General features: G+C 38.2%; 1 protein-coding gene across 1 annotated transcript in view; it reads left to right on the forward strand.

Moving 5' to 3' along the window:
- The window catches only part of Plxdc2 (plexin domain containing 2), a 384159-nt gene that overhangs the window by 255175 nt on the left and 101866 nt on the right, over nucleotides 1-27118 (forward strand). The window contains exon 5 of the mRNA XM_026783054.1: nucleotides 14547-14669. Within this exon, the coding sequence (XP_026638855.1) occupies nucleotides 14547-14669 (123 nt within the window). The remainder of the gene's footprint in view (nucleotides 1-14546; nucleotides 14670-27118) is intronic.

Genomic DNA, 27118 nt, shown 5'->3' on the forward strand with positions numbered 1-27118 from the left:
TAACTTTATAAATATTAAATTGACAACAATTAAATGCTTTCTTTTCTGTCTTTACAATTTTATACCACATGTTCACATCTCTAAGCAGGATTAGCCAAGACTTTAAAATAATTAACTTGTTCAATAATCATTCTTTAGAAAGGTTAAATTTTGCTCATTTTGATTGATTCATATGTTTCTGTCTGCTAGATAGCCATGCTTTATCCAATTTTACTGTCTTATTATGCTCCATTAGATGGATGTAAGGTTCTCATTCATCTATTAGACTTGATGACACTAATGTTCTCTCTGGTTTTTATTTTGCTATTGAAAACAGTGATATCCATAATTTTTAACACGTGCCCTTCTGTTCATGTAAAAGACCTTCTAAAGTGTAAGCCCTAGAGGCTGGTCTCTGGGCAGGCACTTGTACAATCTCACCCTATAATGTTGAATTACTTCTCTATTTTGTTACAGTAATCAATACACCCACCATCCTATTCCTGTTACTTCATATTATCATAATTTTTTAATCATTTTTCAAGGGCTGCCAAGATAGCTCAATATTTAGAACATGTGCTACTTTTGCAGACGACCCAGGCTGAGTTCTCAGCACCCATGTATAAAGTGGCTTATTACTATCTGTTCCTCCAGCTCCAGGGGATCTATTGCTCTCTTCTGCCCATTGCTAATACCAAGCGTGCAGATAGAATGCATTCATGCATGTAGGCAAACTGTCGTGAATATTAAATATAAAAAATCAGCCTCAAGTTCCTGTTATCATTTCAAGGACCAGACCTAATTATACATGTCACCCACTTAACAGAACCAATAATAAGATATCCCCAAACTATAGATATGATCTGTGTTTGTCAGAAATGGCTTAGTTTGATATATCCACAATGTAGCATTTTCTTAATCCAATTCCAGCCATGGGAAACTCTTAGAGAAACTGGGTCATGGTCAGCTCATACCTAAGATGATGAGAAACTTAAGAGAATATTTATAAAATAAGGAGAAAGCAGGAGGGGAAAAGGAACTATGTTTGGTGAGAAAACTAGCCTATTGCAGAAATGGAGTTTTGTTAGATTTCTTAATCAATATAAGATAATTCTTTTTTAATTTTTTTTTGAGACAATGTTTCTCTTTGTAACAGTTCTAGCTGTCCTGGAACTAGCTCTTGAAGAACAGGCTAGCCTCGAACTCCCAGAGATCTGTCTGCCTCTGCCTCCTGAGTGCTAGGATTGGATTAAAGGAATGTGCCACCACCGCAGGGCTATATCAGATAATTTTTAAACAATCATATTAAACAACTATTACTATTTCCAATTAAAAACTTGTCAAAACAAATATCAGAGCAATTAAATAATGTAAACATGGCCATGCCATTATTTAATAGCAGGCCAGAATTTGAATCTACATTTTTTTCTGTAACAAGTCCTGCCCTATGTAAACATTCCAGATAGAAATCCCCAGCCCATTAAGGACTACCTGAAAATAAATAGATATCCAGGGGGGTGAGTTATTTATGAGTAAGTATCTATAGCAAAAATACTTAAGAGAAAACTAGAAGACGGAGGGCAGAACTAACCCAAAGTGTGTTTGGAAACAGAGTAACAGCCTAGTAGTTAATGTAGAGAACATACTTGTGCTAGCTGGAAGGGAAGGAGATCAGAAAGAAGGCTTGCTTTAAAAAGAGTGGGAGGTTGGTATGGACACTGGAAGCACTATGAAAGATGAAACAGTATGCAGTCTCTCAAACTGTAAGAACTATTGCTGTGGGCATTTGAACAGAACAGGTATTTATTGTGCCTGAATATGAAAATGTATTACTTGATTCTTATAACTGAATCCCAATGATTCCCCAAACGCTCTGCCAATCCAAGCCCCTTGACTACATTTCCTACATCCCAGTCAGTGATGCAGTGATGTTAGCAGAGTGGTAACTCTGCCTTCCAGTAGAAAACTTAAAGACTATTGTAGAAGTCTTGGCTTAAGCTTTTGATAACTCTCTCTACATAATAAATGAAAGATGTTAGGAAACACTGAAAGTAATTCTTTGGGCCTGGTCCTAGCTACACCATGACAACTGCCTGGTGATGTCCAAGCGATAGAAATCTGAAGATAATGCCAGCATGTTTGTAGTCTTGGATAAAGGACAAAATACAAAGATCTTATGCCATTACCTCTTAGAACCAGACAATTAAGATATCTGAGGAAATGTAGACAGGGTCATAACTTTGAGATTGTAAAGGGCACATGGCTCGGGTGATTACAAATATCACACAAGTTTGGGATTGACCTTAAGATGGTAAAGATCAGGGAAACATGAAGATGAATCAATGGGGCTACAGATAGCGCCTCTCTGGAGCTGTGCTTTTGAAAGGAAGTCAGAGAAAGGTGCAGATGTTCAAACTGTGTTCAATGGTGAAATTATAGCTGAATTTGAATTACCGGCTTTTTATACTGATTATTGCAAACAACAATGTTGGTTAAAAGGGACTAATTTCATCCTAATTTTATAGAAAAATTGCAATTCAAATATTTGCCTTGTAACTATATATTGCCTCCTCATGGAAAGAAAATTTATTTAATATGCACATATTTATGTATATATTCATCAGATATTTTACCTGTATATATAGCATATACTCATATATACACTGAAACTTTCCTACTTTCCAGATATCATATATGTTTAAGTATCAACATACATATATATGCACAAATTTATGTTCAATAGATTATATGAAAGAATTGAAACTTTAATTGTGATAGAAACTGACAGCATCTGAAGAAATAGTTAGGATGCTTCAGATACTTTGGAGAAAAGGTAAGGATCTCATGTTTGATTCAGAGCTAATTGTACAATGCAGATGACTGCTGAAGACAACATAGCATGCCTTCTTTTAATAGCCCACCTTGTCTGGATCTCTGGTCTCCTTACCCCGAGAAGGACAATGAAAAGCGTAGGTCATCTCTGTTTAGACAGGTTACAACTGATCTGACTTGAATGGATTCAGATAATATTTATGGATGAGGCAGCAACTTCTCCACATAATAGCTAAATAATAAAGAAATATAAAAATTTCAATGAAGAATAAAGTTGGGGAACTACAGTCATATTTTTTAACTTTTTTGAAGTTATTTCCTTTCCCCCTTTTCTTTCCTCATTTGAAACCTACCCATATACTTTTCCTTTATCCCACTAAAATTCATGGTCTCTTTTTCACTACTTGTTGTTACATTCATGTATATATTATTCCTGATTGCATACACACATCCTGCTCAGCCTACATATTGTTACTTGCATGCATATTTTTAGGGTTCACCACTTGATATCGGCTAGCTAATTGGTGTGCTTTTCCTTGGGAAAGACCTTTTCTCCCACTCTCAGCATACATTACATACAACAATTTTTTGCGTGAGCCAGGAAGAATCTAAAGAGATAACTAATTCTTCTGATATGTAATGCATTTTCTTTTTAATTACCTGATTTAAACATGAATTCCAAATCATATTTAGCAAACACACGCAGCAATGTTTACTGATGTACCAAGAAAGATCAATTATATTGAGTATTCTATTTAAATGCTACTTATAGATTTTATAAGATAGAAGACTTAAAAAGAGAAAGAAAGCAACCAATTGTTTAGTTCCCTTCTGCATACCAGTAGCTGTTGCTTAAGTTCAGTAAGCTTCACTTACTTGCCCTTAATGAAAATAAAAAGGAAGAAATAGTTCACTCTTCGTGGCTGCTGGAAAGAACTAAGGATGAACATGTAGATTTCCCTCTCAAGAGTAGGACAGACCATGCATGCAAGCATAGCTGATAACTCAAGGCTGTCCCATCCAAATGCAGGTCCCAGGCAACATGAACAAAATCTCTCTGGAGACTAACGCTCACAAACCAGGAATCTTTGAAGTATGGCTAGCAAAAGCTTTTCAAGTCAAAGCAGAGTCAGTGGCAGTGGATTCATGGTAGGGGCTTTGCAAACGTGGATAGTGGACAGGAGAAAACTAAGCAGACACCAGGTACTGAAGGTAAAATCCCACGTGGAATTCAGCTACAACTATAGGAGTCTAACGTATGATAACACAGGTGTGTAGCCTGTGTTGGGGAATGTGAATGCCTAAGAGAAACCTATTTCTTTGTCTTTCATGTAGGACTGAATGAGGCTTGCTTTTTTATATGAGTGATACATTTTCTCTAGATTTACTATGGTTTATTTAACAAATAATCTAGGCATGTCTCATATATACAATATAGTGCTTTATGAACTGATTGTTATTATTGACCTAGTAGATATATATTATTACTTCACATAGTTTCCATATTTTTCTTTTTGGTTTGGGATATTTAAAACTACTACCTTTAGTTTTCAAGTGTCAAATGAAGCATAATTAGTGAATGTCCTTTGCTCTGTACGTTCAATCTCTAGCATCCATTGACCTTGCAAAATCACAACTACACACTTTGATCAACATCTTCTCCATCCTTCCTTCTCCAACTCCTGGCAATCACCATTCCACTTTTCATATAAGAGTTTGACATTTTAAAAATTCACATATGGATGAGATCTTTCAGCATTTCTCATTGTTTTTCTTAGCCTGACAAATTTTACTTTGCATAATTTCTTCCAGCTTCATCTCTGTTGTCACAAATGATGACAGAATTGCTTTTTAAAGAATGACTGGTTTTCCAGTATTTATACAAATCATGTTTTCTACATACTTGTGGATATTTTATTATTCCCATATTTGCTACTGTGTATAATACTACAGAGAATACAGTAGTGATCCCTTCAGCATCTTGAATTCAGTTCCTTTGGACAGATATTCCAAAGCAGTTTTCTGGATTCCATTACGGTCTTATTTTTAGGGAACATCCATGCTGTGTTTCACAATGACTTAATACTTCACACGTTTATGTGCCCAGTGTCAAGGGACTTTATTGTGGCTTTCTGATTAGCTGACCCCTTGTTATTATATACTTACTTTCCTTAGTCCATTATTTTTCTCTCTCATCTTTGGTTGCCATTGGTGTGGGGTATCTGTTCCCAGACTTTAATTATTAGTGTCGGTTTGACCCTAAAGTAATCTGGATCTTTTGTAGGGAGCATGAAGGTGGATTTGGACTTTTTAGTCATTCAACTGCTATATATTCCTCAAATGCAGATTGATCTGCACCTTTAAAGTGATTACCAGTAGGAAGGACTAGCCATTTCCTCCGTATTTACTAGCTGCTCTTCAGGCACAGCATCCTTCCTTCTTTGCTCTTTCTTCTGTGCAACTTGGGATTTTTGTAGCGGTGCCTTGCTCATTTTTTGCTTATCACTTGCGTATTTACTGTAGATTGATGGTCAGCAAGAGGCTTGTCAAACATCTTGAAGTCACCACAGTCTATTTTGAGCTGATAAATTCAGTTGCAAACAGAGACGGTGCACTTGCACTTCCAGTGCTCCAAATCATATGTGATTGATGTCAGGATTTTCATCTTCTGAAATTGTCTATCGCTGAAAATTACTTAATTATTCTAGTTGTATTTATTTTTAATACTTTTAATTTTTACTTTTTTGAAATTAACATATAATTACATCAGTTAACCCTTCCCTTTCTTCCCTCGTAGTCCTTCTGTCTTTGTCTCTCTCTGTCTCTGTCTCTGTCTCTCTCTCACACAAACACACAAACACACACACACACACACACACACACACACACACACACACACACTATTCCAGGTTAGAAGTCATCAGTGCACCAACATTCCTGAGGTTGTGTGAGTTTGATTACACTGGCATTTTCTCTTTTCATGTGTGTCTGTATCAGCACTCCACCAGCTCTAAGAATTCCCTTTTTCTTATAAAGTCATTATAAAGAGACTATATTTCCTAGCTGTAGTTTCTCTGGAGAATTCACATCCAATTCTTCTCTGAAGATCATTTCCCAAGTATAGTGTCCTGGATAAATGTGTCTTTCTGCCAGCTTTGTCTCTCACTGCTTTCAACTCTTTGCCTTTGCACTTTGAGAATCTTTTCATGCGTCATCGCGTCTTAGTGATGGTTTCCTTATGTTCAACATATTTGACATTACTTTAGGATTTTTGAGTATCAATGTTCACTCTTCAAATTTGGGTAACTTATTTATTTATTTATTATTTATTTTTGCTATCCTTTATCACCTTTCATTTCCTCCCTTCCCTGCTGCTTTCAGACTCCTGTATGTGGGTATTCATTTACTTGATGACCCCTACCAACCCTTAGCTTTTCTTTCCTTCATTCTTTTCTTTTTATTTCCTGATGTTGAATTTAAATGACCTGTATCTCAAAGTTGCTGACTCTAACACATTGATTGAGTCTGCTATTGAAACTTACAATGGAATTTTCTGTTTAGAGCACTGGTGAGCTTTAATTATAGAATTTCTGTTTGGCTACTTAAATGTATTTTATCTCTGTATGAAAGACCATTTTATCCAGGAATTGTTTTTCTGGTCTAAGTGAGCCATGTGCCTGTTGTGTTGTATCTGTGTTAAGATGAATGTTTTTATGTACTTGTCAGACGTTTTGTTCATCTCTAGCTTTTCTGGATCTACTCTGGGTGTTTGTATTGTTACTCTGTCATTGTTACCCTTACTTGCTTTTTTTTTTATATCTTTGTTGCCTTTTCTTATTGTCAGTGCACTTGAAGGCTTGTGTAATTTTTTTCAGTATTGGCAGAATTAAAAAAAATTAGAATGTTCTTAGTTCAGCAAAACCACAAATTCTGGATACATGAGCTGACCTGGTACTTGAGATCTTGGGCAGAGTACTAAAGCCTACTCAGTATGGGTACATTGTACTGGGCTCCATTATCACAGGCCTGGAATTTCATTATATGAGTCCATATAATCTGGAGTGTGTCAGTTTGACCTGGTTCTAATATTCACTAAGTGAAACCTGGGTACTAGCTTCATTGGAGTTGATCTAAAGCATGCTTGCATGGGGAAAAGCATCCTAGAACCTGAGACCATAGCAGCTAAACTGGTTCTGGGGCCACTTAGGACTCAGCCTAGAATCTGGTTTGGCAGGACCAGCCTTGATGGTGATTCACAGGGTAAGACTAATAATAGGGTCTATGTCAAAGCTGAATGACTATCACGATTTGATGCTGCTGTCTGTGACCCTTTCCAGGCTGAGTGCTCATTATAAGCTGAGCCTTATGGTTGGGTCTCTGTCCAGGAAGAGTGCTCACTTTCCTCTCTTTCCCAAGCATATAGGGTCCATCTCTCCATTCAGGGTTGTATGCAGAAGGAAAGGCCAAATAGTATAATTCTTTCCTTCCTGTTGTTTTCCCATTTTTGCTTACTTATTTATTCTTTTTTTCCTGCATTTTTCTCATGGACTGTAATCTCTCTCCTGGATTTTATTGTTCTTATGAAGGCTTTTCCCTGCCATGTTCGGTTCCTCACATTTGTGGGTATGGTTGAGTACCAGAAGCTCCTACTCTGCTTTTGCTGCTATCATGTTCCTATTATGGGACTAAGGCTTTTGGCTTTTGTGTTATTTCCTGCATATATGAAGAAAATAGACAAGTTTGATTTTTAAAGAAAAGTTTAAAAAATAACTAAAACTACAACCAAAAGAAGTTCATCGCCTCTGTCAAGAGCGTGTGCTTTGTATACTGGTTTGGGGCACTTCATTCACAGTGTGCTGGCTGAGTGAAGACATCTGGTAAAGTCGGCGATATCCAGACATATTCTAGAAGGTGGGAGAGAGCAAGCAAGCTATGTCAAATGCTTGTGAGAAGTTAGCATGCGTTAACTTTAAGCAAAGTACATATATTTATTTGGGAAACAAGATACAAAAAGGAAAACTGAAGTCACCATTTTTTTATTAGTCCAGAATTAAAACGAATAAAGGTATTGTGTTTTTGTCTGTCTTCATCCCTTTCTCTATTCACTTCATCTCCAGGTCATCCTTCTGCTTTATATTTTCAGCATAATCCTGATGATGGCAAACTCATAAATATAGTTAAGGATACACAACTAAGTTGTCAGTAGTGTCTCTCTCCCACCAAAAAAATGAATATTTAGCACTTTATAATATCCAAAGATGTCTTAAGTCAATCCAGTGAAGGACTCTATGAGTTTTAAAAGATACACTTTTTAAATTTATGATATGTATTTGATATATTTTGCTTTGACAGCTATTGGAAATTTAAAGTGAAATATTTGGTGACTGACAATATTATAGGTTGCTGGGAAGAAGTGCAGGGATGTATTTTAATTAATAATATATTATTATTATGCCTTAACTTGAAAACTGATTGGAACTATAAAGGGAAAATGCTTAATGATTGACATTATTGTAGGTTCCTTCTCAGAATCCTGTGATTAGTAATCCCATCTGAATTTCAGAATATGTTTATAACTGTCTAGGTGGCATGTAAAAATCTATGTTCTTCTCATGCACCAATGTCTGTCTGCTGGATGCTTGTTACCTGAAACACTTCGTGTACCGTTGTCCTTAGCAGACAGTCACATTTCCAGATAGTTAATCACAGCTTTTTAGTTACAACTTAGCAATTGCTGCAATACGTGTCTCTATTTGAGGGCTGCATGAGTACAAACAAGCATTTGTCTGAAAGGGAATAGTTTATGTAATGTGGAAATCTATTGACTTATAGAATGAAGCAGGAAAACCTTGTAGGTACAGTTTGCTCAGTCTTTATTGCTTTATTTCAAACAACTTGTCCACCATGAGCAGTGCCTGACTGTCTAAACAAATGCAAACACCTAGGTAGCCATCTTCGGTTCTCGTGACCAGAACAGTTAGTGAGAAATCTGAACGAGAAATTCATTGTCCTAATTCTTATCCATAAATTTCAGATCTCTTTGATTAACCAGTAGAGATCACAGATGTATAGGCCTCACTAAAGATGACAGAGACATCTATATTATGCCATTGTCTTTTGAACTCTAAAGGCAGTGTTGAACTACAAATGTTGGATACCTTACAGGCACATGGGTTGACTTCAATCTTGCCTAAGGGGTCAAAGAGAATAACTGAGAGATGATAAACTCTCAGTTTGTATGTAGCCTTTGCACATCAAAGGCTTATAGAACGTTTCATTGGTAAAGGTTCCCTCATGCCTCCTTTATCACTACGACACTTCCAGTTAAAGACAACACCATTTACTGCTTAATGGGAGATTGATATTTACAAGGAACTCATTCCATCAGAATGGAAGGAAAGAGTGCATGAACTATGAACTTTAAACTTTATTTTCTCTTGCCCTGTGGTTAAATGCAGTGTCTCACCTAATCTCAAAAAGAATTAATACCTATAAACACGTGTTGTACATTTAGTCCTGAGTCACAATGATAAGTTCACATAAACATCTCAATATAACTTTACAACAAACTTAAACATATTAGAAAAAATTTTAAGTAATTGCTTGGCATTCAGCACAGAACTGCTTCTCCCTTTCCTTTTCCTCATAGTCCCTCATGGTGTATGCCCCTGTGTCTTTGTGTCTGTCTGTCTGTCTGTCTGTCTGCTTCCCTCTGGCTCTGTCTCTCTCTCCTTCTCTCCTTCCTCTCCCTCCCTTTCTCCCTACTCCCCGTTTGTGTCTCTTTGATTCTGTGTCTGTCTATGTGTTTCTGTGTATTGGAGGGAACTGTTGTTCATACCTGTTTTGCAGGCAATTGAGCCAAGCCTTGCCCCCACTTGGTTGATTCTTTGTCACTGAACTGCATTCTGGCTTTGATTATCGGCATGCAGCAGTCATGTTCAGCACATTTCCTGTAACCTGACACCAGCCCTCTCCCATTTAACAGATATCAAAAAACCAAAGCATGGGAAGGGGGGGGGAGGTAAATCATTTAGTCACACCACAAAGCAATAGTTTGAGTTTGCCATGAAACAGATTCTCTAATTGAGTGCAATGCCTCCTATCACCAAATTAAGTCTTATTTGATGAAGTGCTATAAAAGAATCACACTTGCTTGAGAAACTATCCAATTAAAACGCAGAAGATCTGGAGCTGAATTAAAACAGGGGAGGATGAAGTGGCTCCACTTCTGCTCTAAGCTGCAGATGCTGGAATTCACAGGTCTTTCCTCCTCTAACGGCTTTTTTGGCATAAAATCCTCTGAAGGCACTGAGTATGTAGTCTGCCAACTCCCATTTAGTGGCATTTTAAACTTGCCTGTGAGAACTGTCACTATTCCTGCAGAGTAGTGTCTTGGAAATGACCTCAAAGGAGGTAAATATGAATTCCATTTAACTCCCTGACCTCTTCAGGACACGATGTAAGGCTAGATTTACATTACATTTCTAAGCAGTCCTAGAGCCCATGGAATTTGGGATCACAAGACCTCTAATGATCATGAGGGTGTGAATAAACAACCTAGCTTTATTAAGTATTGAATTTAATAAATGAAAATAATATCCTCACCATTCCCTCCCTAGGTATTGCAGAGATAAAGTAAATACTTAACATAGTGTAATTATCAATAACCTGTGTAAATATTGATTGATTTGTGTAATGTAATTATGGTTAATAAGTATGGCTATGATACATTTTATAAATGTTGTTAGTAAATATAAAAATAAGGGACTAGAGTTATTACCCAGTAATTTAGAGCACTGGCTGGTTGATCTTCTAGAGGATCCTAGTTCAATTCTGAGCACCCACATGTAGGCTTACAATCTCTTGTAACCTTAGTGCCAGTAGATCTGACACCCTCTTCTGGCCTTCCTAGGTCCTACATACAAATGGTGCATAGACACAGTGCGGGCAACACATGTTTTTTAAAAGTTAGAAAATACATAATAATTGAATAGTATTTGTTCATAAAAGACCCAATGTGACTGATATGATTCACCTAATCAGTTGATGATGTTTTCATATATGAAATCAGATCATTCACACAGCTAGAAGCCTGTGCCTCTAGTGTAACATGTGCAGGAGGAGAGCATGACTCAAGCTGAAAACCTGGCATAGTAGCGGTTAAGGCCCAAGGAAAGGACAATGCAGTATCTCTTCTTTGCAATTCAAAGAGAAAACCATGTTTGCTTCTCTTAAGTGTCTTATTTGTTTCTTTTAATGAAGGTATTGTTCTGAGTCCTAAGTCACTTGGATAGTAATTCTTATATAAATCTTACAAGCACATAATTGATTGCCATTTATGCTCAAATCTTATAATAGGTAAAAGAATATAATACAAGCTTCCCAAATTGAACCAACGATTTTAAAGAAAGCAAATCCTTTAATCCCAGCACTTGGGAGGCAGAGACAGGCTTAGCTCCATGAGTTTGAGACCACCTTGTTCTACAGAGTAAGTTCCAGGAAGGCACCAAAGTTATAAAGAAACCTTGTCTCAAGAAAAAGAAAAGAAAAGAAAAGTATAAAATGTGTAAAATTAACAATATGGTTGTATTTGGTTTCTTTGGCATCAACTTAGAGAGGCAATGGCCTAAAACTGTGGTCTACATAACTAAAAGTATTTGCAAAAGACTAGCTGTGTTAGCTCGCATAGTGAGTCCCTGCCTAGCACCGAGTTGCTGTACCTGCATTAGGGAAGTTTATGTTTTATAACACAGCTGAAATATTACTTTTAAAATCTATAAGCTAAGGAGCTAAGTAGTAGATACTTTTGCTGAAAACGAGCATTTTGATCATTTAAAACAACTTGAATTACTAACAGAAATGAGTTTCTAGTATAGTCAAGAAAAGTTCAAAAGTATTTCCTGAATCAGAAAGCAAAGTCTGCCAGAATATTGCCTTCCCTCCCTTCTGATGAAAAGCTGATCTTAATGGTGATTGTAGTAGTGAGTGACAGTGGCCCATTCATTGGGTGAGCAACAGCCAAGTGCCACCCAAAACTGAAATTATTATTAACTTCATAACTGTTATTTAATTAATAGATTTATTTACTCATTTATGTGTGTGTGCATGAGTGTGCCTCTGTGCAAGCGTGTGTACATGTCATGTCATTGGTAGGGGACAAATGTCAACTGTCTGGAGTCGTTTTTTCTTTATGCCTTTGGTTCCAAGTGATAGAATTCAGGCCCTTAGTCTTGAGAATAAACACCTTTTCTCACTGAGTCATCTTGCCTGCCCTTATGATTTGTTTCAATGTTGCAATAATTGTAGAAGAGGAAATTGCAACTCTGCTTCTTACAGTAAACAAATTCTTTTGAGTGTTTACTTCATTCTTTGGGAAATATTTGAAACTTCTTTAAAATATATGAACTTGTGAAGTCTGGGAAAAATATTAACCAGAATAGCTATAAAAAGAAAATAAGTTCTTGCCAAATTTCTGTGGAAATATGTAGGGACATGTGCTTACATTGTCCTTGTTTCAAATATGAATAAAAATAGTTACATATGTAGAGACTAAAAGGGTTGATCTGGAGGATGATGAGAGCCCAACAGCAGTTACTAGAGACAGCTAAGAGAGGAGGGCTCCCTCAACGTTGCAGTTATATAGAAACAAACCCTCCAGGTCTGCACCAGCAGAGTGGTCGCCAACAATAATGAGGTACATAAATGGTAAGAAGAGTAGTCAAAGTTGAAGGTAATGAATAACGCAGTACCTTTTCATTGATTACTATAAATTCATGCATGAATTAAAATATTTCTGTGCACTTCATATCAGTGCTACCTGTGGGTAATACTGATGCTACCTGTCAGTCAAAACAACAGTGATGTAAAAGTGTGTGAAGTATCTGAAATCATGAGTGTCATTGGTCTCTCACCGTGTGTCTAGGAATTGCTTCTGCTCTGGCACAGAGTGCATATGGAAAATGGCTTCCAGAGTGATCCTCGATCCTCTCCCTTTGCCTTTCTCTCAGTTAAGCGATTTCATTCATCCCACACAGACAATATGGAGTCAGGAAGCAAACACCTAGGAATCATGCTTTCTGAAAGGACTCCTTCATGGTCTAATTAAAACATTTGCTTTCAAGTCTCATCTGTAGACCTTTTTGTGTCTATTCTAAAGATCAAATTATAAATGAATCATGATGAGAGCAAGAAAAAATTAATTACAAGGTCTGAAAAATGGCTGCTCTTTGTGTTTATAATTATGAGTAAGTGCATCTGAGGGAATTGTGGAAATCTAGAGGGAAATATGATAAAAAGAAAAGATCATATCAGTACACTTTCTTCTAATAGAAAGCAATCATTTATCATTTTAACAGTAAAATTTTACTGAATAGACTAATAACTACATATTTAATTTAATTTAGACATGACTTACATAGAAATCACAATTTACAATTTGAAACCATTTAATCCACAATATCCTAAGGAAATCTTTATTCGGGTTATAATTGAGGTAAAATATTTGATACTTGAGGCTTATATATTACAGTTTTTTTTCAAAGAATCTTCCGTCTTTAATCTTGTAAAAAAAAAGATCCATAGTAATTTCAGTTCTCTAGTGATATCATAATTATGTGAACATTCCAATTGCATCATTGGCTTTGAATTTTGTTTTATAATATTGTGTGCAGGTTTGTTTTCATGTTTATTCTTGATTGTTTTTTTTAGATTAATTTTTAAATTGTGAAGTATTTCCTGGACTGACTCTTCCCTCAGGTGGAGTCAGTAGGAGCCTGAAAGCTAGTGTGAGACTGGCAGTTTTTCCTGGATCTTTCACAAAATAGATAAGACCAGTGTGGATAATCTCAGTGTGAAAAAACTGTAAACACCTTAAGGTGTAAAACAAGAACTACCGAAAGTTACTTCAAAACTCAAGGCCCCCACAGTAAATACCTCTCAGCAAGCACCTGCTAAAATAAGTTAATGTCAAGAACTCAGAAAGAAGGGGCACTTGTAGGTTCTCAGAATTTCACCATCTTATCTGCAGATATGTAGACTGCATCTTCATGATATGATCAAGAATTAGAAAGGCTTTGGCAAACTAAAATTTGGACAATATATCATGGAGTTACTTAGCTCCCTTTCAACTTGTTTTAAGAAAACAACAAAAAAGATAGAAATATTCACTGCCACTTAGAATATGGGTTTTGTTGTTGATGTTGTTTATGCAGGCATAGCATTTTAGGAAAACTCAAGACTGAGGACGTAGCTCTGTGCTAAAGTGTTTGCTTAAGCTCGTGTGTGAGGTCCTGGGTTTGGTCCACATCACTGCCAACAGCCCCCAAAACAAAACTCACAAATAAATGTAAGGAATAGAAGCTCACCTCTAAAAGATCTAGCAGTTTAGGCTTTTGTCAAGAATACAGATGAATGAAAATGGAAGGTTTGGTTTTCTGTAGTACTGTGTTGAACTTCATTAGCCTAACATTCACTCTGAGGTAAGAGTCAGTCTGCACTTTTAAAAGTGTACCTATTATGAATTACTGACAAGCAGTTCTACTGGACGCTGACAAATTATATGAGCATTTTTACTCTATCCAGAACAAAACATATTGTTAATCAGACATTAAGATGTTAAGTATTTTTTTTCTGTTTAATGTCCCTACAAATATGACTGCAATTGAATCATAGCTGTTTTGGTTATAATTTTATCTGGCAATCTTTCTTAAAAAAAATTCCTGTTCTTCTCATTATAGGTTTCATATACACTGGAGAAGTTGTACACCGAATGCTAACAGCCACACAGTATATAGCACCTTTAATGGCAAATTTTGATCCTAGTGTATCCAGAAATTCAACCGTCAGATACTTTGATAATGGTATGTATTGATTGCCTAATTTGTTTTGAATTATATATGTGTGTATGTATATGTATATATGTATGTATACATAGAAACATCAGTTTCTTATCAACATTATTTTTGGCATTTTCTAGTTCACCTGGGGTGTAAGTACACCACCTTTGCTTGGTGCTGCCTTGCTCTGGTACAGGTTAAACTGTTAGAAGTGATACAAAGTTAATGCATGACAAGATAGCTGTTCACTCACTGATTGACACACTCATTTGCTCATTCAGAAAATGTTTATTTACATCTGTTGCACAGTAGAATCCATGAGTAACTATAGACAGAGGTCCCCATAAAACAAACTTGTATTTGACATCATTTGCAATAAATCCTTTTTATTAAAAATATCTAAAGAAGTATAAGTCTAAAACTGATGAACCTTAAGTAGAGGCAAGTGGTATACTCTTTTTTTTGAAATTCAGTTTCTATAATATATTTCCTGCAACTTGTGCATCAATAAGCTGAACACATCATAAACTATGTCAGATGCATTTAAAATTTATTTAAGAAGATAAAATGTTCTTCACATTGAAGTATGAAGTAGGCCATTTTAAGGTGTACCAGACATAATGACAGCAATCTAAAGCCTGTATTTCTTTTGAGAACATATAAAATGTCTCAGTCACAGTTCTGTTTTTGTGAGGAGACACCACAACCACAGGAGCTCTTATAAGAGAAAGCATTTAATTGGGGCCTTGCTAACAATTTCAGAGGCTTAGTCCATTATCATCATGGCATAAAGCGTGGTGGCAGGCATGGCAGTCATGGCAGCCATGGTACTAGAGAAGTAATTGAGCCCTACATCCTGATCTGTGGGAAGTGAGAAAGATGCTGGCTAGGCATGGGCTTTTGAAATCACAAAGTCAATTCCTAGTGATGCAGTTCCTTTAACAATGTCACACCTCCTAATCCTTCTAAGCCTTCCAAATAGTGTCACTCAATGGTGACTAAGTTTTCAAATATATGATAGTTTTAGGGAGACAGTCTTATTCAAAGCACTACATTCCACTTTCTGGCTCCCATAGATTTATAGCCATATCATATTACAAAAATGCATTCAGTCTGACTTTAAAAGTCCCCATAATCTTTTCATAGTATCACAATTGCTTATAAAGTTCAAAGTCCAAAGTCTCTTCTGAGCCTCAATGTAACCCCTGTAAACTCAAGATCAGAAAGTAGATCACAGTACTCCAGAGTACAATAGCAGAGAATATATGTCACTGTTCTAAAAGATAGAAGGGGGAGCATAGTGAGGAAACACTGCGCTAAAGCAAGACTCAAACCCAATAGGTCACACTCCAAATTCTGCATCCCTGTATCCCATGGCAATGAGATCTTCAGATCTCCATCTCCTTTCAGCTCTGTTGCCTTCAACATCTCTCTATCCATCTATCTATCTATCTATCTATCTATCTATCTATCTATCTATCTATCTATCTATCTATCTATCTCTATCTATCTCTCATCCCAGACCCAGTTTGAATCTTTCCTTAGAAGGTACTCCATGACTCTGGTATCTCCAACACTTTGGAATTTCCCACACAGTCCAGGCTTCACCTTCACAGTTCTACTCAATATCATCTTCACACCTCCCTGTAGGGATAACTTTGACACATGGCTTGGTGTCAGGGGCTTTTCTTAGACACATTCTTGTACACTTAGCTAAAAAGCCAAAACCACATAGCTAAAGATGCTAAGTTCTGCTTCTTGATTGGGCTGGAACCTGACCAGTTTGTTCAATAACATCAGCACCAGCTTTTCATTGCTGATGATTTCTATCACTTACTAAGCTTTTCTTTCATTCCTTTTTACAAGTTAGAAACATAGCTGGGTGAGGTCTTGCCATGATATCACTTATTGGATATAACCTTTGCTTTCCTTTAAAAATATTATCTCTCTGAGCACTACAAACACCTCCATTACACTTCCCAGTGCTCCTTTTCACCTCAGACTGTATGTTTTATATTTCTCTTCATTCTCCTTGCTTCCTTTTCTTTTTTTTTAATTTATTTATTTATTAAGGATTTCTGCCTTCTCCCCACCACCGCCTTCCATTTCCCTCCCTCTCCTTCTATCAAGTCCCCCTCCCTCATTAACCTGAAGAGCAATCAGGGTTCCCTGATCTGTGGGAAGTCCAAGGACCACCCACCTCCATCCAGGTTTAGTAAGTTGAGCATCCAAATTGCCTAGGCTCTTCCAAAGCCAGTACGTGCAGTAGGATCAAAAACCCATTGCCATTGCTTCCTTTTCTTATAAACCAACCTAAGAATTATTGTGAATAACCACATGACACAGTCAGTCCTAGGCTGTCTTGGAATCTCCTCTGCCAATACCATTCATCTAAAACTTTGCAATTTAGCCTCAGGCAATTTTTTGAGACAAGGACAAAAAGGAACCACATTCCTTGCCAGGATGTCATAAGAACAGATGGTCTCTAGGTCACTTTCTAGTAGTCTTCCCCTCTGAATCCTCTTGAGATGGCCCTCACAGTACAAATCATACACAGTACTGTCTTCCGTGCTCTTAAAAGAATGTCCCATTAAGCCCCACTTTAAGTGTCTAACCACTATTCTAGTCAGAAATCTCAAATTCTTCTGTATTTCTCCAACAAACAGCATAGTTAGGTCTATTACAGCAATACTCTGCTCCCTGTTACCAACTTCTACCCTATGATGTGGAAGGGTCTTTTGTTTGTGTTTATTTCATTGGTTAATAAAGATACTGCCTTGGCCCATTTGATAGGCCAGCCCTTAGGTGGGTGGAGTAGACAAAACAGAATGCTGGGAAGAAGGCAAGTGAGCCAGATATCATGGAGCCAGCTGCCAAGTCAGACATGCTGAATCTTTCCAAGTAAGACACCACTTCATGGTGCTACACAGATTATTAAAAATGGGTTAATCAAGTTATGAGAATTAGCCAAGAAGAGGCTAGGGCTAATGGGCCAAGCAGTCTTAAATGAATTCAATTTGTGTGTTGTTATTTCGGGGCATAAGCTAGCCAGGCAGCTGGGAGCTGGGCGGTAGGAACACAGCCCGCTGCTCCTTCTACAACCCCAGTCAGTGTTCTATTGAGAAGAGACACCATGAACACAGCAACTCTTAAATGATGAAGCATTTAACTGGGGACTTGCTTACAGTTTCAGTGACTTAGTCCATTATCATTATGATGGGGGCATTAGGGAAGACATGGTGGTGGAGAAATAGTTGAGAGTTACATCCTGATCCGTAGTCAGAGAGAAAGACATGTGATTGATAAAGGCATTTGAAACCTCAAAGCTCACTCCCAGTGACACAGTTTCTTTATTAAGGTCATGCCTCTAATCCTTCTAATCCTTTCAAATAGTAGCATTTCTTGGTGACTAAGCATTCAAATATATGAGCCTATGGGAGCTCATCCTTATTCAAACCACCACTAAAGTAATAAGGGAAATAATATAATATATCATTAAATATCATTAAAAGTCAAATAAAAGACTCTAGGTCTTAGAACGATAAATGAATATTTACTTTGATAGCTTATTAAAAAGTGTAACTTTGAATATGACATAAAAGTATAGTCAAAGAATAATTTATATCAGAAGGAATACAATTAAAATAGAATTTTGTGAACAATTTAAGTTATCAAGTACCATTTGGTTGCTAAAATGACAAGGTTTTCCTTTTTGTAAAGTAAATTGCTTTCTCATGTAATGTATCCTAATCATAGTTTTGCCTCCCTCTACCCTCCATATTCCTCCCACTTTGCTTCTGATCCAGATCCACTCCTTTCTCCTTTTCTTTGTCTAATGAGAAAAGAAACAGTATTCTTAGGGATAACAATATCATATATATATATATATATATATATATATATACACATATATACATATATATATATTAAAGATAATACAAAGCTAACACATAAAAATATTAAAAATCATACAAACAGAATGAAATGAGATCGAAAAGCAGAAGAAACATATACACACAGAGATCTATTTGTTTGCACACTCAGGATAACCTTAAAACACAAATCTGGAAACCATAATATGTGTGTTTCTAGAATTTCAATACATACATTGGATTTTAAAATAGATAGATAGGTGATAGAATTTTAGAAAGAAAAAGAACAGCTCTGACACAACCGTTTGGCTACTCTTGGCTATTTATTGCTGATCATGAAACCTATCGTTCAGACTAGTTTATTTTCCCCAGTGAAACTCCATTGGAAAACACCCTAAAATTTCATTTGCAAACAGTTATCAGTTGGAGATAGCGATAGCTTCTGGGTTAGGTATGGGGGTGTGTATACATTTCGTTCAGCTCTAGGACCTCTTCTGATGTGGAACCATGCAAGTCCTGTGCATTCTGTTAAGGATAATGGTCCAGGCGCACAGGATGTTTTTTTGTTTTGTTTTGTTTTTCTTCCTTCTTTTTATTTATTTTTTGTGTCTTTTATATCATGTGCCTCTATCCCATTCATTTCCCTATTCCTTTATATCCTCCCTCTGCCCCTTCATCCCCCCACAAATATAAAATAAAATAAAATAAAATTTAAGAGAAAAAAGAGGAGGAAAATATCAGTCTTGTCTTGGAAGCTGTAGTGTAACACAGTGAGTTAGGCAGTAAACCCTTTATAATACATATATTTACTTACAAGTGTTCATTGTAAAGTGTCATTGGATTGGTTTGAGACCTCTGGTTTCTGCTACACTATTGATGTTGGGGGCTCACTGCAATTCCTCTTGGCTATCCTGCTGTTGCCCTGTGTTATGGGGATCATGCAACTTTGGGTCTGCAGGATCAGTCCTTTCACATGCTGCAGAAGATTACAGATGAGTTGGATGTTGGGGTAGATCAACACATAACCCTAGTAACTCTTCCTTGTCCTAACCATCAGGGTGTGTTCCCTGCATAGTTTACCCATTATGGTGATGAGGAATGGATAGGGCCAGTTCTCCTGCTTTCATGTTCTCGGGGTCAGCTCTCTCACACCTTCACCTCCAGGGCCAACTCCACTGTATTGTCCAGACATGGTGTAGGGGACATTCTTCCAAGTGATGCAGCTGATGAGAGACAGGGCCATCTGAGCTCTCCCAGTCTTATGACTTCAAGGCCAGCTCTCAGCTGCCTCAGGTGTTGATAGGTATGGGTGGAGCATTTCTACCCCACCTAGGCCTCCACATGATAGATGGGCAATAGGGACAGCTCTTCCACACTCACAACTCTGGGCCTGGCTCATCCACACCTACACCCATGGGGTTGGCTCTATTGTGCTACCCACTCAAGGTGCAGGACCTGTTCTCCCAAGTATTTCAGCTAGTGAGAGGGGTGGGGGAGACAAGGGCAGCTCTCTCACCCTTATGATCTCAGAGACAGCTCTCCCAAGCCCATGCCACCCCATGACAGTTGAATAACGGGGACAGGCCTCCATACTCACAACTTGGGGCCTGGTTCCCCCATACCTCTGCCCTTGAGATTGGCTCTATTGTGCGGCCCTCTTAAGGTGCAGGGCCTGCTCTCCAAAGTGTTGCACCTGGTAGTTGGTAGGAGCAGCTCTCTTGCCCTTATGACCTCAGAGTCAGCTCTCCTACCTGCCTCAGGGATTGATGGGCAGAGGCATCTCTCCCTCCCATGCCTCCACATGACAGGTGAGTAATGCGGACAGCTCTTCCATCCTCACAGCTTCGGGACTGACTTACCCACACCTCTGCCAATAGAATTGGAGGAACACAGAATGTTAAGAACCAGGTTTTTATGTTACCAACATAAAAAAGTCATAAATATATTGAGTACTCTTTCCTCCCATACGTTCTCATGTTGTTTATCCCTTTCTTACAATTATTGTTTAAAATTAATATAAACTGCTCCAAGTGGCCTCTAAGTTTTCAACAAAGATAGCAACTCTGTTCTAAGAAATCTATCTTCAGTACCTAGCATAGGAACATAGGGCATGATGTGTCACAATAAATATTCAATGACTGAATAAATTAAAAACATAAGTAATTAAGATGAATTTTTATTCCTAAGAATTTTGGAATCGTTACCACTCAAGAATAAAGTATTTTCTCTCAGTGATGTAGCTTCTGTATGATAGCCAAGGGGATATATAATTTCCAAGATATAGTGAAAGCTGCTACTGCTATGTAATTTATTAGCAAATGAAGCAACTTGAAACACTGTACAGCTTTTTATGTCATAGAAACTTGCTGAAGAAGCTTCTGAATTGATCACTGACATCTACTGCAGGATGGGATAAACCTTCCTGTGGAGACAGTTGCAGGCCACACAGATTCTTCTTAAGTTAAAATGTTAGGATTGAAGCAACCACTTTAAAAGCAAGCTGATGCTTCTAAATGTTACAACTATCCAGATAGCTGCTATGTGAGGCATGATAGTAATGTGCAAAAGGGGATCTATAAAAACAGTATCATCTATTAGAAAAATAATTTGATGGTTCGTAAATAGCAAATCAGATAGTACAGCTCCTAACAGTGTTGAGAAATCTGATCAAGCATAGAATCAGAAGTTGACAGTGCCCTTTGGTCAGTAGCTTTATTTTACACAAGTTATGCTTATATTTTGAATATCAAAAGCTTCCATTAATGATTGGGTAATTCAAGTATGTTTCAGGAAGCTGAATTCCGATACTATCTGGGCTGCGACAGCACTCCTGTGGATGGCTGTGCATGCTGAACTATCTTCAGAGAGTCAGGTCAGGTAGGTCCGGAGAGGAGGTAGACCGCTCAGCTCTTTCAACTATAGACTGGGGTTTTTAACTGGTGAGTTTGCTTTACGCCTGTGCCACCATTGTTCAGTGCAGCTAGCAGAAGGCAAATCACTCTAAAAGGCACCCATACTTGCCTGCCTACCATTTAGTGTACAGCTTCGGCATAAAACAAAATCTGAACATTAAAACCTTGGTTCTCCAGCAAGCAAAATAATAGAAATATTAAGTAAATTTTGAAACTTAATGAAAGCATATACTAAAAAGTATTTCCACTTGTATTATAGAGAAACACAAAATAAGCAAATGTAGGAACACTATGCCACCCCAAAAAGTAAAGCTTTTGGCATGCATTGCTAGTTTTCACCCATTGCTAATAGTTTTTTTTTTTTAGAAATATCTTCACCAAAAATTGCACTCAAGTATCAACTTATGTTAACCTCTCATTTACAAAAAAAGAATGGGAAGCTATTGTATTTGTATTTTAAATGCAGAAATCCCTTGAAGGAAATAAGTATCCTTCCCATACTACAGGAGAAGAAACAGCTATAGGCAGGTGAATTGTCTCTGTTAGAGAGACTTGGAGACAGTTAATGGTCTATCATTACCCATACCACAGACAATGGCAGAGATACACATTAAAAACCCTGGTGAGGTAGACATGGGGGCAGGATTGAAAGACTCCTGTACATATAAAATTATGGAAAATAATTTTTAACTAGCAGTGTGTTTTCATACTCTCCAGTCTTATGACATGATACCACAGACAGTGATGTCTGTACAAAAAAGAGTCTCTGTCTCCACCTATGTCAGGGCTGAACATTTACTGTGACTAAAAGTTCCAGACTTAAGTTCAACAGTATTTTGGTGTTATTTCTATTATATCTCAATATAAATATATTTTAACATCCCTTGAAAGTTTGCAACCAGTTAATCAAAATATTTAAAGTAACAAAACTATTTAAAAAAAATCTAGCTAGCTCTGTAATCATTACTAATACCCAAAGCAGTTACTGAGTATTAATTCTATGACACAACAATAAATTTTAAAGATCAGATAACAGATAAATTTTGTCAATATGTATATTTTACTCATTTATTTCTGTTTCCTTTTGACACAACTTCTTTGGCTCCAGAATTTTATATGAAATTGGCTCTCTTTGGTCTTCAGAGCAAAGGCCTGTCCTTCAGTGGGCATCCAACCTCTAGACTAACAGGGCAGAAGCCCCCCAAGGCAATTAAAGGTAGCAAGGTGTGATAATTTGAAAGAAAATGGCCCTGAAAGGGGGTGGCACTATTAGAAGGTAGTGTTGGAGCAAGCCTTGTTGGAGGAAGTGTGTCACTGTGGAGTGGACTTTGAGGCCTCATATATACTCAGTCCATGCCCAGTGAGACAGTTGCCTGCAAGTCAAGGTGTAGGACACTCAGGTGTCTCTCCACTACCATGTCTGCCTGCATGTCACCATGTCACACCATGATAGTAATAGACTAAACCTCTGAAAATGTAAGCCACTCCAGTTAAATGTTCTTCCTTTATAAGGGTTGGTCATAGTGTCTCTTCATGGCAATAGAAACCCTAAGAAGAAGTTGCTACCAAGGACTATAGGGTATTACTGTAATAGGCCTGACCATGCTTTTATTTGAAGGAATGTGGACCATAGGACTGTGGCTTAGAAAAGCAGTTGAACTCTTCAAATGATGCTTAATGGGCCACACTAGTGGGAGCATGGAAGACAGTAGTGCTGAGTGTGGTTTAAACTGTGGGGGCTGGCTCAAGAGATTTCAAAGGTGAAGAATATTAATATGTGGCCAAAGATTGTTCTTGTAGTATTTTGAAGAATGTGGCTGCTTTTTGCCCTTGTCTTTCCGAGACTGAAGTGATCAGTTTTGGATTGATTCCACTGGCAGAAGAAATCTTAAAACAGTCTAGTATAGATTCCATCATGTGGTTATTAGTGGTAATTAAATGAACATTTATAATGAAAAGAAGCAAACTGAGCAAGGAAAATTATAAAATGTAAAATCCAAGGGGAAAAAGGGAGCATCAGAAAGTAAAATAGAACTAAGTATTGTGTTCAAAAGATAAACAGATTAATAAATGGAACAAAGAGAGTGGTGATCTCAGGGCAAGGTCTCACCCAGATAAATTTCCAACTTGTAAAGAGGAATTAAAGAAAAATCTACAGCAGGGTATGCTAATGTCTGCCTTTAATTCCAGTGTTGGGGAAAAAGAGCTAGAGGATCTCTGAGTTTGAGGCCATCCTGGTCTTAAAGCAAGTAGAAGGTCAGCCAAGCTTAGGCAGTGAAAGTTACCTTCAAAACCAAAATGTAGGTGAGGATATAATTGAACAAGTGGTATGTGTTTCAGTCTCAGCAAACAGTAGAACTTGGCAACTCTGGTCATGAGATTCTGGCTTTAGAGTTAAGAATAGAAGACGGGGGCTGGAGAGATGGCTCAGAGGTTAAGAACATTGCCTGCTCTTCCAGAGGTCCTGAGTTCAATTCACAGCAACCACATGGTGGCTCACAACCGTCTATAATGGGGTCTGGTGCCCTCTTCTGGCCTGCAGGCATACACAGAGACAGAATGTTTTATACAAAATAAATAAATAAATAAATAAATAAATAAATAAATAAATAACAGGGACTCTGCAATTTGCCTCTGCTATTAAGGAAAGATGTTGAGGCCAGGCATCTGTCAGAGTTGTCCCTGAATGGAGGCCTAGAAATGCCATGTGTGAAGCTGTGGAGTTGAAACCTGGATTGTCTTGAAGGTCCCAAGATATTGGAGATGCCAGAGCCATGCAGAAGAAAGATGGTCTAGGGCATGGAACCAGTACAATAGTAAGAAGTATGTTGCAGTCAACAAGATGAAAGGAGATGGAGATCTGAAAAGTGTTTCCACACCAGACATGGTGATGCAGAGTTTGGAGTTTTCCCAATTGGTTTCTGGTCTTGCTTCAGTATTTCCTCAGTAACTTCCCTTCCCTATGTTTCAGAATGGTAATGCATATCCTGTGCCATTTTATGTTGAAAGTATGTAATCATAATCTGCCTTTTTATTTTGATTTTGTAGGGGTTACAGTTTAGAGATTGCATGAATCTTAGAAGAAGCTTTGAACTTAAGACTTTTAAATAAGTTTGAGACTGGTATATGAGACTGTTAGGACTTCTAAGTTGCCTGAATGCATTGTGTTTTGCATTATGATATAGCTATAAGGCTTTGTGGGTGGAATGTGGTGGTTTGAAGGGAAATGGTACCCAAAGCTAATGACAATACTAGGTGATTCCTATTCTCATACTGTTGCCCATTCCTTATTTTGTCACCCCCCTCTGTTCCCAGACAATTGGTCTACAGATCTCTGAGCTTGTGGTTTCTATGACATATAATTTTGCTTTGGGACTTATTTTCTTGTAATTAATTCTCTAAAAATAGACTCTAATTCAAGTATCACTTCTTCCGTCATTCCCAGAGACAAGTGTTGTATGTGTGGCCATTATTGTCTGCTCCTTTGCTGCCTTGTTCACATTCCTGCTCATTTTTCTTCTCCAATGTATCTAGGTAGCCTTCCTCAACAAGTCTAAGTATCCTGACTATATGACTGTCTTTACCACATCTCTGCCGTTGCATCCATGCTTGTAGGCTTTGCTAGACATATTAGGGGCTGTGTGTACAACAAGGCTGTGGGATTAGGTGGGAGGAATGAGAGAAGCATTGTCCAGGCAGCTAAAGCCCTAGAAGCCTGCTGAGTAGACAGGGGAGGCTTCGCAGAACACCCAGAGTAATAAGGTTGTCTGACAGAGGAGGTTGGGATAGTAGCAGAGACACAGAGTTATGGTCCTGAGTCTTTAAAGGCTTCAGCATCCTCTGGGGATGTGCTCGATGTACAAACAGTTACTTACCAAGCAACCCAAGTCTGCAATCCTGCCTTGGGGAGACTGACATAGTAACCTACCTGGGATACAAAGTGAGTTCAAGGCTATCTTAAATAACATAATGAAACCTTATCCACAAATAAGAAGTAAAAGTGACCTAGCTCAGTGGAGTGGTTGCATAACTTGTGCAATGGCCTAAGCTTAATCCCCAGTATTGCAAAACAAATGACCCAAACAAACTGTTAGCCCCAGTCCAAACCATGAATCAGAAACCACAGACAAGTATCCCAGCCAATCCCAGTCTAGGGACATCTCCAGATGATTCCAATGCACAACAAACTTTAAAAACAGAAAGAAAACATATAAATTGTTTAGAATCACTGACAGAGAGATAACTACCTGGCTCTAAAGGGGAAGCCAGCCAGTGCAATTGAAAGCACAGGGACTGCTGTAGAACCAGACTTGTTGGTTTAGAATACTGCTCTGGAGTTGAATGGCCAAGTTTTCTGAGACTCATGAAAGCAATCCTATGGGTTTCCATCCTCCCATGAGGATTTGCCTGGATCTCAAAACTTTCATATGCCTCAGAATCTCTAGGGTGGTTTTGGAAAACAGATAGTTTCAACGTCTCACTTCAGAGAACTCTAGACTAGATAACAGGGTCCTGCTGATGTGAGCATCTTGTGCTGTCACATGGGACTATGGTGTCATTCAGGTCAGAGCTGCTGCATGTCTGGGTCCATGGTACTACAGCAGCCACAGTCTAAATTGATGTCTGTGGTTACTCTTGCCACTGGGGCTGTGCAGATGCCCAGGGCCTGGTCAGCAACTTGAGGCCATTTTGGTATCCTAGGGCCATGCTGTCACTGAGGCCATTCCTATCTGGGTAGCCTGTGATGCCACAGAAGTGGGGCATGGTGAGGTCTGGTCCCAAGCACTGCTGAGGGCCATGTGTGGGTCCATGGTCCTGCTGCAACTGAGATCTATGTTGATGTCCATGGCCCATAGTACCACAGAGGGTCACAGGAACCATGTGTGTTAAAATCTGATGGCTGTGCTGAGCCAACCCTACCCCTCACTGGCCCTGGGATAGTTGGCCCTGGCTCTAACTGGACAATGCACCAAGAGAGCTGGTTCTGTCCCTCATGGGAGAGCTGCCCATCCCATTGCAAGATGGCCCCACTTCTCACCACAGGCATGGGAGACTGACTTTGATCCTAATGGCACAGGCCTAGGAGAGCTGGTTGTACCCATCCTGAAGGGGGAAGTCTCAGTGCCCAGGACCTACCAGCTTAGCTACCATTCAGACACACATCCTGGTCCTTGGGTTGGTCAACCCTAACATCTACCCCATCTATGACCTGTTGGAGAATGTGAAAGTACCGGTCTTGCAGAACAATAGCCCCTGGGACAAAGTTTTGGCGAGGGTCCAGTAATGTTGGAGTGACAGGGTGCTTGAATCAGACCAATAACTCATTGCAAAGGACATTTTGTCAGTGGGGTTAATTGGACAAAAGTGCATACTGTGTAACACAATAACTCCCAATGCCAATAAGATAAATGAACAGGAGTTGGAAGGATGGAGGAGTGATGTGGCTTTTTGTTTTTAATTAACCTGGGATTGGGGAATGTTGCAGTGGTGAGAGGCAGATATGGAGGGATTGGGAGGTGAGTTCGATTGGGGTGCAAGATGGGGAATTCCCAAAGAATCAATAAATGATTGTGTTATTTTTTAAAAAAACTATCTGTATTTCAAATTAAGCCCGGATTGGTGATGATTTGGGTATGTCAAACATCACTCTGACAGTGTTTAAGTAAAGGGTTTCTATAATGCCATGCAT

This window comes from Microtus ochrogaster, chromosome 16 (genome assembly GCF_000317375.1).
Source record: "Microtus ochrogaster isolate Prairie Vole_2 chromosome 16, MicOch1.0, whole genome shotgun sequence".
Taxonomy (NCBI): domain Eukaryota; kingdom Metazoa; phylum Chordata; class Mammalia; order Rodentia; family Cricetidae; genus Microtus; species Microtus ochrogaster.